The sequence below is a fragment of the Macrobrachium nipponense genome, chromosome 41 (assembly GCF_015104395.2).
Source record: "Macrobrachium nipponense isolate FS-2020 chromosome 41, ASM1510439v2, whole genome shotgun sequence".
In the NCBI taxonomy this organism is placed as follows: domain Eukaryota; kingdom Metazoa; phylum Arthropoda; class Malacostraca; order Decapoda; family Palaemonidae; genus Macrobrachium; species Macrobrachium nipponense.
The window spans coordinates 40,106,441-40,124,260 of NC_061102.1; the positions used below are offsets into that span (position 1 = coordinate 40,106,441).

At 36.5% G+C, this 17,820-nt stretch overlaps 1 protein-coding gene across 1 annotated transcript in view; it reads right to left on the bottom strand.

The window, feature by feature from the left end:
* Positions 1-1,206: 1,206 nt before the first annotated feature.
* LOC135212830 (sodium/glucose cotransporter 4-like) overlaps positions 1,207-17,820 on the bottom strand; it is a 42,526-nt gene continuing 25,912 nt past the window's right edge. The window contains exons 6-10 of the mRNA XM_064246601.1: positions 11,863-12,049; positions 9,708-9,913; positions 6,316-7,092; positions 5,946-6,063; positions 1,207-1,789 (exon numbers count right to left, since the gene is read on the bottom strand). Of these exons, the coding sequence (XP_064102671.1) occupies positions 1,482-1,789; positions 5,946-6,063; positions 6,316-7,092; positions 9,708-9,913; positions 11,863-12,049 (1,596 nt within the window). The 3' untranslated portion in view covers positions 1,207-1,481. The remainder of the gene's footprint in view (positions 1,790-5,945; positions 6,064-6,315; positions 7,093-9,707; positions 9,914-11,862; positions 12,050-17,820) is intronic.

The window sequence follows — 17,820 nt, forward strand, 5'->3', positions numbered from 1 at the left end:
TACTGACAGACATTATATCAGGTGGTCACAGATAGGTACCCAATAGACATTGTTGGAGGAAATTAATTTAAAAATACATAATCGAAATAAAAAAATCTTTGAGGCAAAGCGGGGCAAATCTGATATATCAATTTATCCCAAACTTAGTGAGTTTTTGTGAAATGTGTGATTTTAAGTTACAAACAAAGAAATTAACTAAACTAAATGTATGATGTGGTGAGCTACGACAATGGCACTTGACCCCGACAGGCAATGTTACAAAACGCTAGTACTGAAATGCAGCTCTTATACATAATTTTGGTAGTCATAAATTAGGTTCTTGCCTCACACTTTGCATCTTCATCAAATTTCATTTTTCTGCTAAAAGTATTAAATAGCAGTGGAGCCATACTGCACTCAAAGCATTCACCCATTGACACATTCTAACGGAGACTTCACTTCTGTCTTAAAACTTTAACTTAGTCAACAAATTATCTTCCACATCATGCGTCCTTAACATACTTCACATTGTCTCTGTAATTCTGTCATAAGCTTTTTTAGGTCCATGGATGCTAACAACATCTTTTTCCCATTACTCTCAGATTTCTCACATAACTTCCGTAACAAAGAATGTATTGACTCTCCCGTGCTGCTCTTCCTCTACCAGTCGTTTGTCTGCTCTTTTGATTTTTCAGTCTTATTCCTGCCGTACTATAATTCTATGAGTCGCCACTATCACATTTAAAATCATACAACGGAACATTTCAGTCTCATACAAATCACCAGTGAAGTCAAGTTTTATGTAGTCTAGTTGGTTCCTGGATAGGAAGAACTAAAAAAGGCCTGAATCTGTCGGCCCATGAACCCTTTAACATGAATAAGACGTTAGTGTACCTTTATCTTTTTCCCATTACTCTCAGATTTCTCACATAACTTCCGTAAGAAAGAATGTATTGACTCTCCCGTGCTGCTCTTCCTCTACCAGTCGTTTGTCTGCTCTTTTGATTTTTCAGTCTTATTCCTGCCGTACTATAATTCTATGAGTCGCCACTATCACATTTAAAATCATACAACGGAACATTTCAGTCTCATACAAATCACCAGTGAAGTCAAGTTTTATGTAGTCTAGTTGGTTCCTGGATAGGAAGAACTAAAAAAGGCCTGAATCTGTCGGCCCATGAACCCTTTAACATGAATAAGACGTTAGTGTACCTTTATCCAGAGGGATATATATATATATATATATATATATATATATATATATATATATATATATATATATATATATATATATATATATATATGTGTGTGTGTGTGTGTGTGTGTGTGTGTGTGTTTTATGTTTGTGCATGTATATTATTACCTGAAAATTTGTATTGAGACAGTATTAAACTGTTTCTGTAAGACAACCTGAACCATCATATTTTTATCACTAAAATATCTAATGAATTCTGGTAAAGGCGTTCATTTCCCTGTGGTGATCTAAACTGAAAACCTTAATATTAAATATCAATGTAAAGCGATATATTTGCTTTAGGATCATAACCCTCGGGAAATGGATCAATTGTAAAATAGGTGAAAAGTCCAATGCCAACCACTACGACTACAATGAGATTTATGTTGAGAACAATTTTGGCAAAACGATTCTGCTCCAGTGAAGTCAGTGACTGCAGTTGTTCCTCCAGATCCTCCTTGTTCTCCTGGGTGTCTGGAAGGGACTCGAGACCACACAGCCAAGTACAAGACTTCTTCATACCAGTTATGCATTTGTTCTCACTTCCTTCGCTCATCAGGGTTGCCTGACTTCCCTCTGAAAAGTAGTAACAGGGTTTTATATTATATTCATATATGTACATATATATATTGTTCAGGATTTTAAGCCAGAACCAAGGAAAGGCGATATCCTTCTATAAATAATTGCACACATTTTCAATTGCCCTTCTGAACTGAAAGCCTCCGTTCTCCCTAAATCATCTCTACTTCCATTGGCTGCCTAGATTTACTCTCCACAGGTGTCCTAAATGAGGGAGGAGCCTCTCCAGGCCGAGATTTTAAAAGACCTCTCAATTCCAGGACTGGCAGTGAAGCCCCAGACCATCACGCCACCGGTGGCGGGGTGATCTGGGGCTTCACTGCCAGTCCTGGAATTGAGAGGTCGATGGTTCGCGCCTGTCGATCGCCAATTCTATTATCGCTTAATAAATTCCCCCACGGTTAAACATATATGAAAATATATTAATTCCGAGGTAGAGCGAATTAGATATTAATGGACTTTTGTAGTTCGATATATGTATATGAATCACGGTAATATGATAGACATATATATATATATATATATATATATATATATATATATATATATATATATATACTGGAGGAAAACACCAGAACTGCCGAGATCTTTCGGTCTTAACGACCCTTTATTTAAGACAAGACTGATCAGAATAAAGAAAAACACAGTACAGGTAAGCATATACAAACGGACATTACAGGATTAACAAAAGGTCCAATTCACTTAAGAAACAAAAAAAAACGCCTGTCGTTTAGAGGAAAGATTTTAAAAGCAGCCACCCACACGTGGTCAAAGGTAATTTAGTCAGAAAACAATACATTTTGAAAACAAAGAGGCATGTACAACCAGACAGTACAAATTTAGTAAATTCCCGAATGATAGATTAAGGATTTATTAGGAGCAGTGTGGTCAAACACACTGGTCAAAGGCAATTTAATTTTAAAAAGAATACACTTTTTATTAGTAACATGAAATTTACAAAAATGTTCAAACTTTGAGTAAGAAACGAACATAAGATATAAATACAGCAAACAAGAGAGAGAGAGAGAAAGAAAATAATAACTAAAAACATGTGGAACTAATTGATTATTATTAGGCAATTCATTTATTTTAAGGTCCTTCATAAACATTTTACGAATATATGGGTCCAAATGGTACAATCCCAGACTAAGATTGAGGTTTTTTTATTAGTGATTTGTATAATTGCTGATTCCAGTAAATTTCTTGTAACATAATCATTAGACCTAGCAATTACAGAGCTATTGCCCCAATTTCAATTTATACGATGAGATTTTTCGTCAGATGGATGAATAGTGCATTTGAAGTCTGGGCTGTTCTAATTGAATACATATGCTGCTTAATTCATACATCTAAATTTTTGCTTGATTGACCGACATAAAAAGACGGGCAATCCTTACAAGGAATTTCGTAAATTATATTGTTATTCATTACGGGACTATTCTTAATTAGCATACCTTTAATGGTGTTGTTATAAGAGAACACATCATTAACATTAAAAGATTTAAATATTGATTTTATGGTTTCAAATCCCCGAAAGTAATGCAAGCCAAGTACATTTTTAGGGGTTTCTTTTTCATAATAACAACACTTTAAACTTTTTGTGAGCCTTTTGATAACATGAATAAATTATATGAGGTGGGTATCGGAGATCATTCCCTATCTTTTTTATGTATTTTCTTGGTCAAGATATTGTGGACTTGCAATCTGGCAAAGCACGTAAGAACATGGAAGAAAAAATTGAAATTTTAATATTAAAATGGTGGCCAGAATAAAAATGTACGTATGTTAAATTATTTGTGGGTTTCCTATAAACACTGAATTTACATTGAAAGACTCTATGTATTAATATATCTAGGAAATGGATGACATTGTTATTTTCAATTTCAACAGTAAATTTTATGGATGGCACTAAATTATGCAATTTAGACAATAAATCCTTTACATCGATACCAACAAGTAAGACTATTAAGATATCAACTAGTACATATCTGAATCATTTCAAAGGGATAAGTGGGATATTCGGGAAGTGTTGTCTTTCAAAAAATTCAATATATAAGTTTGAAAGGAGAGGTGATAAGGGGTTACCCATGGCCATACCAAATATTTGTTGGCTTTTAATGGAGAATATTACCAACAAATATTTGGTATGGCCATGGGCAACCCCTTATATATGGAATTTTTTGAAAGACAACACCTCCCGAATATCACACTCGTCCCCTTAAAGTGGTTCAGATATGTAGATGACATCTTAGTAGTCTTACCTGTTGGTATTGCTGTAAAAGATTTATTGTCTAAATTGAATAATTTAGGGCCATCCAAAAAATTCATTGTTGAAATTGAAAATAACAATGACATCCCTTTCCTAGATGTATGAATACATAGAGTCTTTCCAATGTAAATTCAGTATTTATAGGAAACCCACAAATAACCTAACATACGTACATTTTTATTCTGCCCACCATCTTAATATTAAAATTGATATTTTTCTTCCGTGTTCTTACATGCTTTGCGACGAGTCCACAATATCTTGACCAAGAAATAGAATACATAATAAGATAGGGAATGATCTCTGCTACCCACATGATCTCTGCTACCCACCTCATATAATTTGTTTAGGTTATCAAAAAGTTCTCAAAAAGTTTATAGTGTTGTTAATAATGAAAAAGAAACCCTTAAAAATGTACTTAGCTTGCCTTACTCTCGTGGATTTGAAACCATAAAATAAATATTTAAATCTTATAATGTTAATGTTGTGTTCTCTTATGAAAACACCATTAAAAGTATGCTAATTAAGAATAGTCCCGTAACAAATAACATCATTTACGAAATTCCTTGTAAGGATTGCCCGTCAAGCAAAAATTTAGATGTATGAATTAAGCAGCATATGTATTCAGTTAGAACAGCCCAGACTTCAAATGCACTATTCATCCATCTGAGCGAAAAATCTCGTATAAATTGGGACAATAGCTCTGTAATTGCTAGGTCTAATGATTATGTTTCAAGAAATTTACTGCAATCAGCAATTATACAAATCACTGATAAAAAAAAACTCAATCTTAGTCTGGGATTGTACCATTTGGACCCATATATTCATAAAAGTTTTACGAAGGACTTTAAAATAAATGAATTAACTAATAATTAATTAGTTCTTTTTTTTCTCTCTCTCTCTCTTGTTCACTATATTTATATCTTATGTTCGTTTCTCACTCATTGTTTGAACATTTTTATAAATTTCATGTTACTAATACAAAGTGTATTGTTTTTCGAATTAAATTTCCTTTGACCAGTGTGTATGACCGCACCGCTCCTAAATCCTTAATCTATCCTTCGGGAATTTACTAAATTTGTACTGTCCGGTCGTATATGCCTCTTTGTTTTCAAAATATATTGTTTTCTGACTAAATTACCTTTGACCACGTGTGGGTGGCTGCTTTTAAGATCTTTAATCTTTCCCACGGGCGTTTTTTTCGTTTCTTTAAAGTGAATTGGACCTTTTGTTAATCCTGTAATATCCGTTTGTAGATGCTTACCTGTACTGTGTTTTTTTTGTTCTGATCAGTCTTGCCTTGAGTAAAGGATCGTTAAGACCAAAAGATCTCGGCAGTTCTGGTGTTTTCATTTTCCTCCTTGGCATTACCTTTATTTATACATAGCATCACCTTTTATGTATTTCGTGGTCAAGTTATACTATATATATGTATATATATATATATATATATATATACATATATAATTATATTATATATAATATATAATATATATATAATATATATAGTTATATATTACGTATGACACACATACAAGCACGCGAAAATCTTAACCCACCAATACCACTTAATACTGAATTCACCATGCCTTGGAAAAGTCTACACCCAATGAGAATTGTAGTATTAAGTTCATCTATTCTGCTAGAATTCGAGGGTGGATGCACTTATTAGTTATAATTTCCTTTTGGTGTAATTTATTCCCAAAGTAAGTGAAAAATTATATATATGTATATACATTGTGTATTATTTTATTAAGACAAGAACTGGTGCTACTAAGCTGTGTCTTAACGATCCATAAATTTTATTTATATTTTTTTTATGTGTCCTACAATTATTTTAATGATCAAAATATACCCCAGTTTTTAAGGGAAGTTTTATATGCTTACCAGTTCCTGTTCCCCGGGACACTTCTAGCTGTATGTCACCTACATGCCGTGTCTGTTGCTGTAAGTCATCTTCTCTTTTGCCAGTGTCAAAGCGTCTGGCGTATGTTGTCCGAATCAGCTGTCAAAGAAAAGTGGGCCATTAGTAATGCAGGACGTAATGAGCCTTGGGTATCCCAAAGATTTATTTACTTGATTGACTGTAGAAATATTGTGTAACGTTAGTTCAGGTCAATAGATAATTAGCAGTAATCTATGGTTTATGTTAATAATGATGAAAGTTTTCTTTATATGAAAGCATAGACCATTATATACTTCATTAAGAAGTTACAGGTACACCTGTAAATCAGTTTTGTTAAAAAATTACACTAACCATGTAATCCTCAGGGGGTTTTGTCAAATAAGAAACGACGACTGCAATTAATCCAGTAAGCCAAAAGAGAAGTGTTGCAAAGTACATGAAGTTTATTTTGATCACTGATGGTCGGGTGTCTTCCTGCCCACAGCTAGGAACACCATAAGAGAAATCCAGGATCATCCTAATGGTTCCAATAACTAAGCCTGCCATGAGAGCCCAAAAGGCTCCTTTCTCATTCATTCTTGGCCACGTGACAGCCATGGCATAGACACAAGCAATGGGTGGTGCTAAGTACGCTGCTATCTTCTGGATGTATATGAACAACTGACCACTTTGGAGATGTTCTATGATTGGAACCCAGGCTACTGATGTTGCGACTAAGAGGATAATGAATACTTTACCAACAATGAGCAGTTCACGGGTTTTAGCTTTCGGACGTATTTTAGACCACAAATCAAGGGTGAACAGAGTCGAGGCTGAATTAAAGATTGACGTCAGATCACTCATCAGAGCAGCTAGCATGACAGCCATCATGAAGCCTTTTAGTCCTGCTGGCATGATACCAACCACCAGGCGAGGATAAGCAGAGTTATAGCAAGATGAGGTTGACCCACAAGCTCGCAAACATTCTTCAGGCAAAACGCAAGCAACATCGTCTGGAAAGAGTGTCCTGGATATCATTCCTGGTAGAATAATCACGAAGAAAGGCAAGATTTTGATGTAGGCCGTGAAGATTGTGGCACCCTGAGCATGAGAGAGAGATTTGGCAGCAAGCGTTCGCTGGATCATCATCTGAAAAAAAGAAAAAAAAAGTTATTCCTGTAACTTTAAGGGTTTGCCAAAAAGTGCCATATTTTTAGAGTTCTAGTCTCCGCCATCTCCTAAACCCATTTGTGAAGCTAGCACCCTTTGAAAGTATATATTCTCATCTTTAAAACTAGGCTTGTTTTGAAATTTGAGGTGTTGTTGACCTACATCAAAATTGCGTTTACTGAAATTTAGAGCAATGGGAAGATGTGCTTTAATTTGTAAGTCTTTTTTTCAACGTGGGTAAATGTTTATAATTACGCAAAAATTAGTCAAGACTTTGATCTCTATGCGGGATCCACAAAATAAAGCATTATAACACTCCTGTTCCAATAAACTTTGTTTTTTAGAATTTTTATCATAATTGTGATTGAGGTTTTTTATTACAAGGAGACATTGTAAGCAGCCACAGACCAGTATTATAGGTCTTGCATCACTGTGGCATTTTTGTTGAATAGTGAAAGCTGATTTAAATTATTCATAAACAAAGTTGATGCAGTTATAATGTTGATGGGGTCTTGTGAAGTGAACCTTCAGCAAATAGTGGAGTTCTACAAGGGAATGTTATTTTCCCCATTGTACACTTATATGTACATATTGTACTTGTAATACACTAGTATACGGCACTTTATTTTACTGATGAAAAAATCAACAAATGGCAATAATGAGAATATGATATCAAGAAATCATGCTACAAGTTCTTTTATTAGGAGGATAGGACATGAACTGAAGTCTTGTGAAAATAAGGGCGGAAAATTTTCAAATTAAACAGTAAATTTGTTAAGATTTTTTTAGTGTAGAGCCTGTATGAAGTTTCACAGTCTTAACTCAAGGTTTGTTAGGATAAATATTTGATAGTTCATAATATTACTTTGAAACGCACTAGCCACAATTTGCTGGAGGTCACTTTCACGTCAGATTACAAAAATCTGACCCTTTAACAACGTAGCAAAGATATTAATGAGTGAAATATGATCATTACTCTTTGGAAGACTCATTTGCTGTTCGCCATAGTTACACGAGTAGTACTTAAGCGCTGAATGACCCTATGGGTTCTAGTGCTTGACATTGTACCTAAGTTTCGTGTTCCATTCCATTGTACATGAGTAAGGCCCCGTCCAGACGGTCGAGCTTTGGTCGACGAACTTTGTCCATTGTGACGTCAGAAGCGGAGAAACTGCGAGAAAAGTCAGAACTCTCCCGCGTTTCTCCGCTTCTGACGTCACATCGAACAAAGTTCGTCGAGCAAAGCTCGGCCGTGTGGACGGGGCCTAATACAGCAAATAAAGGATGTACACGAGAGGACCAGATGAATCCAACTAGATTTGGTCGGTAGACCAAAGTGAAGTTTAACACAGAAATTTTAGAGGGAAAAGGAACATGTAGCTAATGTCTTATTAATGCTGTCTCGCAATTAAATAGCAGTCAAGACACAAACTGCAAATGGTTCGACTGTATTACTTAAGAGTAAGCATAGCAGTTCAATTTGGTCTCATGAGAAAACTTACGATCAATCAGTTCCTCTCATATTTAGATGAAGATATCATCTCTTGATTTCTAAATCGGAAAATACAATTATGGTAGTTATACCATGATCATTCTTTCCAGATGATGTGTAACTGCACCAGTCCGCTTGCATTATGTTTAAAAAAATTTCGTGTGAATAGTATGACACAACAACAGTCCTCCACACAGCTGAATCAACAATATTTACAGTATACAACGAAATCTAAAGCCCATTTTTCGTGGATGTATTTGAAAAAGTTGGTCATTAAATTAGGTCCAAATTGTTTATAAAAGATCATAAAACTTTTTATGTTTTTAGAGCATGTTTGAAGCTTCTCACATCCGGCGGTACAATGTATTGAATGCATTAATTACATTAATCGTGTTGATATTGAAGATTTCTGGAATTTTCACGATAATCTGAATAATAAGATTTCAAATATGTCTATGCGTCAGATGCATAAAATCAATGCATCATATAAATTTGTCAAGTAAATGGATCAGAAGTAGTAGGCCCTCTAATATGTCATGTAGTTTGGGAGACAAAGAGAAGACAAAAAAACAGCGTAAGAACAAGAAACGTGTAAAAATCTTGAATGCAAATGGGATAGATGGAGTAGGCGCATAATTTAAGACGCTGATGAACTGATAATTTTAGTCACTATCATAAATAAGCTTCCTTGACAGTTTAGTCATAGAAAAAACGGCTGAAATATAATTGCTTGGTACAGTCTTTAAATAATTTTGTACTAACGGCACCAATTGATTGTTTAAACAGGAAAAAGTGCCTCTGCTCATTTAAACATTCTCTCTTTCACTGAAGGCGTTACCAGTGGAGTTCTTGAATAAATTGTGAAAATGCAATTCTTAAATAGCTACCGGTTTCTTTGCTCTTCAGTTAGTGATGCCAAACACGACAAAAATCTCTTCATACAGGAAACCTAAAACAACCAGCGAACGTCACTCTTTTTCACTTATCTTTCTACCTGCATGGATGAATCTATTCTTTTATTTTCACCTTGTTTTACCTTTAGCACTCAAGCGAAAACACCCTCTACCACAGTCATCATTCTGGACTGTCAACTGGAACTTACCTGGTCAGCACACCAGTACCATATTGACGCCGGGGTCTGACCCAGAAGAAATGCAGGCCAGGGCAGGTCAGAATTCACGGGATCACGAAGCATTATCCAGGAATCTTTTCGAGGAACACCGCAGGTTGTATTTTCATAAGTGAGTTTTGGTGCTGCTTGCATATACTTGTACTGGAGTTGTTCATATCCACCGACCTTTTGGAAACCTGTCAAAAAGGAAAATTTTACAATTTTTGTATAAAATATTATGTAGCCATGAGAGCTTCAGTTTCTGCTTTTAATTACACACACACACACACACACACACACACACACACACATATATATATATATATATATATATATATATATATATATATATATATATATATATATATATATGTGTGTGTGTGTGTGTAATTGTGTAGGAATGTGGGGATTCTAACGTCCATCTAGTATAAAATGCAATAAGCAAAAGTGGGTGTTGTTGCCAAGTAGTATAGTGCTTGGCTCAAGCTTGCCAGACCTGGAATTGCTCCCAGCAAACGACTAACCACTTCATCCAGCTGTAAATGGGGTCAATAAAAAAAGAGCTTGGCTCTAGAAACCTCAGCCCTTTAGCCATGCTAATAAACCAGAAGCCTGTGCCTCTCTGTTGACACTCCCTTTGAGGGAGAAACAGGCATTGGCATGATGTGGCTGTTGTTGACAGTTTTTCTCATGTGTTTTGTTGTCTGTTTTACAACTGGGGGTTGTTTTTATCATTATTTTGGTGATTGCCTGACTCTTCTTCCCCTTATGAAAATGATCAGCCTATTATTTGTGGACTTTATAAAATGTATGAGCATTTCATTTCTGCATTTGCAATTGACCCTTATTCTTTGCATTTGTTATGCAAAGTTTAAGAGTGTATATTAAGTCTCTGAATTGTGTTGTGTTTGTGTGTGTGTGCCGTGATTTTCTGCCCAGTGGGAGAGATATGGTTCATGGAGGAAGGTGGTGATCACCCCTTTCTGTACTGTGCCTACCCTGACTTCTACTCCTTCCTCTGGACCAAGTGTCTTCTCATACCCTGCCATCATGGAGGGCATGTCCTGACCAGATGATGACTTAGTTGCTTGCTCTGTGTATGGTATTAGGATTGGGAAACCTGCCAGGCCCACCCCTCTTACCCTCCCTGCCACTTACGTACTTACTCTTTCTGGCCTCTGATAGTGCGACACGAAGACATCCCCAAGAGATAAAGCAGCTGTTGAAAGCTTTGTGGATGTTGTTAAGCATCATGGACAAGCCTTCTGTGTTTACCCGCTTTGAACATTTGTTTTAGGCCAAAGGTTCTTACAGTTTGATGCTTCAGGATCCTTTTCAGGATCACATTGCATTACTTTTAGTTTTCTCTTAAGACTCTGCTTGTGAAACTGCTGCTTTTGCCAATATTCTTGGTACTCTCATTGTATCTGCATTGACTGTGGTGTCATTGGATGTTGGAATAGTTCAGTAGATCTGTCCACATTCTTCCTAGTCTTTCTCCTCCTTGGACTTAGTAATCCCAAGGAGAAAGCTCAGAAGGCATTCCTCTGCAGGAAGGCTAAGAAATCTTTACTTGGCTATCATTTATCTGTATATATAGATGGTGATGCTGATACCCATTCCAAGGGGTACGTGATTGTGGGCAATACAGGTGCCTCAGTTCATGAGTCTGGTTATGACTGTGCTTGCCTATCTGAGACATGTAACATACTTTCCTGCTCACCTGCATGGTTCTGTTCCGGTGGTGTGACACAAATATTAGAGCTGGTAATGTGCAATCTCACCTTTGTAGTCTTTGTATTGTGATTGAGTTTCTTGGACCTGGTACTTTTCTCAATCCCAAGAGCAGAAGCAAGGTCAGACTAATGTGTTTCCCTCTACTTGGGTAGAAACCCAGCTCGACTTGTAACGGATTCTGCCGAATCATGGAGCCCTTGAGGCTAAGCTGGGCTTAAGACAATTAAGTTCTTGTAAGATGACCCAGTGGCCACAAATAGTGTTTCAGATACTCTAAAAATTATGCCAAATGTAAGGAAAGTAATTGCATGCTTTCAAATCAAATCATAAAAAAATAATAGAAAAAAAGTAAAATGCTCAGCTTGTGTACTTTGTGTCAAATAAAAAGACTAATCAAGAAGATACCAACCCATGACCATAACAACAAGGGAGCCGATGATCATGATGAAGAACTGGAGCGTGTCGGTGTAGATGACAGCCGCTAAACCCCCTGTCATTGTGAATAAAGCTGTCAGGGCAAGGAGTGCCATGATGGAACCATAGATGTCCCATTTCAAGGCTTGGTTGATGAATAAAGCTCCAGAATACAAATCAACCTGGAGAAGAAGAAAAAGCTCGTTTGAACATTAGTTAGAAAAATAATATCATTGTCTCTCTCTTTCACAACCAACACAATATAGTTTATAAGTGATATAATTTGATTAATGAATAATGATATAATCCTGTATATCTTGAATCAAATAATAAATTTTGGTGTTTTTTTATATCGTGATTTAGAGATTCATTTATATTAATTTTCTCCATTTGACTTCATAAGCAAAAATAGAAATGTATCATCACTTTAGCATAGCTGAGTATGAAAAAGCCCCTCCCAGGAGCCAAGTTTTTAAAAAAATTCTCCATTGAGCAATTTGGTCTCAGTCACTTGGTTGTGCTAAGTTCACACATGTTTATACACTTAATACACTATAAAGCATGAATGTTTTGCTCAGATGCACACGTGGTTCAAATATTTTAAGTCTCATCAGTGAGGCTTCAGTGTACTCAACCAGAGTTATTCAGATTGCACATGAAACATGATTATTGCGTAGAATGAAAGTGTAATCATTACAATGAGTCTAATATACAAAACTCTTAATTTCTGGTCTATGGTAATAACTCGTTCTTTTCCAAATTGACCCTAGTTTCGATATCAAATGAAAGAGTTTTATTCTTCTCTTTAGACAATTCCGTTCACAGATATGTTAACCGAAGTCTCTTAAAGCTAGAAATTTTATTTTGATGTAAGATTGAAAATTTTACTCTTATAGCTGGAAATTATTCCTAATAGTCTGCATAGTTGTTGTTCTCGATTCCACTCAGTCATTCAGAAACAGTGAATAAGATGTTCAATTCTCTGTTGTGTCCACAGCCATCTTAGCTATTTTGGCTTTTAAGAGTTGATGGCCTGGCTGATACCGACCCCAGCTTTTCATTCCCATTGGGTTATCCGTCTATGACGATTGCTTCCTCTTTATTCACAGGACAGCTTTATTGTATAAATAGAATTCCCCCCTCAATATGAGACCACCTTAACGTGGTGAGGGGGCTCTTGAACCCCAGGAATCTGTTCCCGGGTTTGAGTCGAAGAGTCTCATGTATTAATAATTTTTTTGAGTAATTTTGTGGAATTTTCCACTTTTTGTAAAATTTTACAGCTTAGGTGAGTCTGAGAAGGGATCGCGCTTCAGAAGGGGTTTGCATTCAAAGCTAATTATGGGAGTTGGGGTGGTTGAGACTCCACCTGATATATGGTTTAGACCTAAGAGATAGTGATGGGATTTTCCTATTGCTATCTTGAGGGCAGAATCATCTCCAGGTAATGGAATCCAGTGGGGGGCTGGTGTTTGGGGATGGGACTCCTGGCTTCTGTCCGGAAGCCCACCAGTACGTTTAGAGTGGGGGGTCAGTCCCCATTAGTGGGGGCAGAACTCCCAGCAGGCAGATTGGCTTATACCTGGGCCACTGCAAGCGTATTGATGCTATCCCGAAAGGGTAAGGTATGGGTTGGGCTATTGGAGTCAACTCTCACTTGTGCCATTGGTGGATAATGCAAATACCTGACTGATCCACGATACTTTCTTGATAAAACCAAACAGTTTTGGGTGTGTAGGTGAGCCAGTGTGTGTGAGGTGGTCTGGTGTATGTGTGCTTAATATCGTGGATTCACTTTGTGGGCTTGGGTGGTTTGTTAGGTTGGGAAGTCTAGGCATTAGAAGCTGTTGGGGTCTCAGCAGGGCTCTTGGGTGTTGGGTGCGCACTTTTTGGACTTCTGAATGTGAACTGGCAAAGCTTTATGGATTTGGTCACTAGTTTTTCCCTCCCCTGGAACGACTTCTGGGATGAACATGGATATGAGCTCGTCTGTCAGACAGAACCAAACACCGAGACACTAAGGTGTTGGTAAATCGGGTGGATTTGATCCAAATAGTAGAGTCGTTCATTGCACTGATATAAATTTGTCATTAGATTATGAGCATTTGTATAGTGTAATGAAACAATTTGGTAAAGTAAAAAGAATTAAATTACTTCTAGAAAAAGACAAGCAGTCATTTTCTGCTTATGTTAAATTTTCCTCACCCTTGAAAGCTAGTGAGGGACAACAAAGACTCCATGGCCACATTCTCAATGATTCAGTTCTTAGCACAAAAGTGTTTTCAGTGAAAAATTTAAATAATGAACCATTTGATTTTATCCCTAGGAATGAAGAACATGGACCAGCCAGGTACCAGAGCGCTTCCTACCCCTATATGGCATATTGCTAGCTACAAGGAGGGAGGAAAAATTTTTATAAACGCTGCTGAATGTATTGAGAGCAAGGTAGGTTCCATTTCCATTGGAAATTTAAAACGTTATGGAAAGAACTTGCTAATAAAAGCTGGTAATGAAACCCAAGCAAGTTTTCCTTGAAAGAATTACGGGAGGTGCTCTCCTCTAGTGAATCCACAACTCCTGGTGAGGATACAATCATATATGAAATGCTTAAACACCTTCCAGGTGATGTCAAAAAATATTTACTCAAGATCATAAACAAAATATGGGAAACTGGAATTTTGCCCAATGACTGGAAAATATCCATAGTTGTTCTTATTAAAAAGCTTAATAAAGATGCTTCCCTAGCCACCAGCTATAGACCAAGCTCTTACCAGCTGTGTGTTTAAGCTGATGGGGAAAATGATAAATACTAGACTAGTTTGGCACCTAGAAACTAAAGGATTAATATCATCATTTCAATTTGGTTTCAGGAAAAGCCGCACCACCCTTGATCCGTTGCTGAGGCTGACCAACCAAATCCAGCAATGATTTGCCAAACAATGTCAGACCATCGGAGTACTTTTTTTACCTTGAAAAAGCGTATGACACTGCCTGGAGAATTGGCATCATGAAGCAATTGCACAAGATGGGCATATGTGGAAGAATGATCAGATTTATTTATTCCTTTTTAACGGACAGAATTTTTAAGGTAAAAGTGGGAAACTTTCTCTCAACCTTTTGTGCAGGAGGAAGTAGTTCCCAAAGGAAGCGTTTTAAGTGTAAACATCTGCAAAGGTCTATTAATGCAATTACTAAGTGGGCTGATGAGAATGGTTTTAAATTCTCCTCTTCCAAAACAGTTGCAGTAAGATTTAGCGGATGCTGGCGTGTGGAAGAGGTTCCCACACTTAGTTTAAAAGGATCTATCATTCTTTATGAAAATGAAATAAAATTTCTGGGGATGATTATTGACCACAAATTAACATGGGCCAGCCACATAAATGCCCTAAAGATTAATGTTAAACAATCTGAATATTTCAAAGGTTGTTTCCGAATTTAGTTGGGGGCTAAAAAATCCCTTCTGAGGCTATATGACTCGCTGTGTCGCTCCATGTTAAACTATAGCTGTCAGATCCATTTCTCAGCTTGTAAAACCAAGCTAAAGGAATTGGATGTTGTACAGAACATGGGGTTGAGAATATGCTCAGGGGCTTTTAGAACTTCTCCTGTTGAAAGCAGATCATGTTCTCCTTGATCTAAGAAGGCAAGAGCTAGGGTTGCGATATGTGGCTATAATGAAAAGTGCTCCCAAAAATCCCTCCTTTCAAGTACTCAGGGAAACAGACTCGTGAAATTTCACTTGCACAAGAGCTTCTAAACCATTCCAAATTCGACTGAATGAGGATGTTAGGGATAACCATCTCAAATCCCAGAAAGTCCTGGAAGTAGAACATCCTGTAAATCCTCCATGGCTTATTCCGGAAGCATTGGTGTGAAAGAAATCATTTTGCAAAAAAGACTGCACTGAAGAAGAGATTAGGGGAAAATTCTTAGAGCACGACGTTACCCATGCTAATTATGTGAACATCTTTACAGATGGATCAAAGTCAGATTGTGGTGTTGGGTGTGCTGTTAGCCTTGGTGATACAGCATATACAGCCAAATTACCTGACTGTGCATCAATATTCACTGCCGAATTAACATCTATAGTCTCTGCCCTGGATTTAGTTCTTCAAAACATTGAAACTAATTTTGTCACATACTCAGATTCTAAAAGCACTTTAGAAGCTATTAAAAAATGGAACAGCTTTCATCTATTAATTCAAAAAGATCAGGAGTCGCTTTTTCGTAAATCTTGTTTGCGTAAGTCAGTCTCTTTCTGTTGGGTCCCCTCTCACGTGGGGATTCACGGAAACGAGACTGCAGACAGGGAAGCGAAAGCTGCTAGTGTTTTACCAGAAACAACTTTCAGAAAAGTGCCTCATACAGATCTAAAAGGTCATATTGGGTCTTATGTATTACGTAAATGGCAAGAAAGGTGGACTTCTCTTCTTGCCAAAAATAGTAAGTATAGAAATATGAAAATTAGTATACTGCCGTGCCCTTCGCCATTCCAGCTTGACAGACGAAGAGAGGTTATTTTAACGATATTAAGGATTGTACACTCTTATTTAACCCATCAGTTTATTTTAGAAGGAAAGCAGCCCACCAGTGTGTGCTTACTGTGACGAGATACTAACAGTGCAGCCCATTCTGATGGTTTGCCCCAAATATTTTAACCAACGACCAAGATATTTCCAGGGTTAATCTCTCTCGAATATCTTGGGAGATGAAGCAGATATTTCTGCTCTCATCTCCTTTTTATAGCGTATACAAATTTTTAATAACCTTTAGTTAATTCTTTATATATCATATCATACAGATTTTTAAAGACATTAAACTATTTTTATATATATCACGCCATTCATTAAACTTCATATTTTTATTTTATTAATTGGTCACATCTAATTTTATTCATCATTTCTTTCACTAAGTCATTCATTCATTTACCATAATTCAAATTATTTAACCTTCATGACGGCGCTGTATGACCTTCTTGGCCCCAGTGCCTGGGCTTTAGCCCTAAATATCATACATCCATCCATCCATCCATCCAGTAGAATTGTTCTACGTATATTACTAACTTTCCCTTTTAGCTATGCTAGTCTTTTAAGCGTGCTATGAAAGTTTGATGAAGCTAAGAAAGTTTATATCAACGTTTAAAACTGTCCGGAAGATACTTGTCTCAGTGCACAGTGAAACTGTATGTAGTATGAAACTTGCCAAGTGTAAACTGAAAGGTGTAAATTCATATGTAGTAACGAAGCCAACTTAATTAATGAAAGGATAATTAAGTATAAAATTTTGAAAGATGGTCCGAATCCTGCGGTAAACATTCCTAAAGAACCTCGTTCCAGACATCTTCGAAAATTTATTTAGATATATTTGATCGAATTTCTTCAAGAGGAAAATAATATTCCTAAACAGTCCATGTAAATTTTTAAGCTTACGCATGTTTTCAGTCTGATTTGTGTATGCTGCATAGGGTACAGAATACACCGCAGATATGTTACAATAAAGCATCAACTATTATTAAGAAGCAAAATTATATTGCAAAATCTTAAAAGTCATTTTGGAGGACCTCATACCATCGACTCCTATGAAAAAATCTTGTCTAGAAATTCAAGCCTTGGCAAATATTCCACCCTGATGAATATCACAGAAGTTAATAGCGAAATTATATTATACTGTCAGCAAAAAAAAGAAAAAAAAGAGAAGTTTCTCGTTAAACCCAAAGGAAATCGATAAAACAACACTTCACCCTTTATTAAAGAAGATCTTTGAATAATAAACCAGTCTTTGCAACGTAGGCCAAGATATTTACTGAATACACTCAGTATTCTTGAACAATGCGGTATTTTTCCTTAAATGGAAGATCTATGATTATTCTGTCTAAACCGAGAAGCTTAAAAAACTGTCTACCCCATGAAACATATAGAATAGAAACTCAAATCGGTTTAACAACTCGATTTTA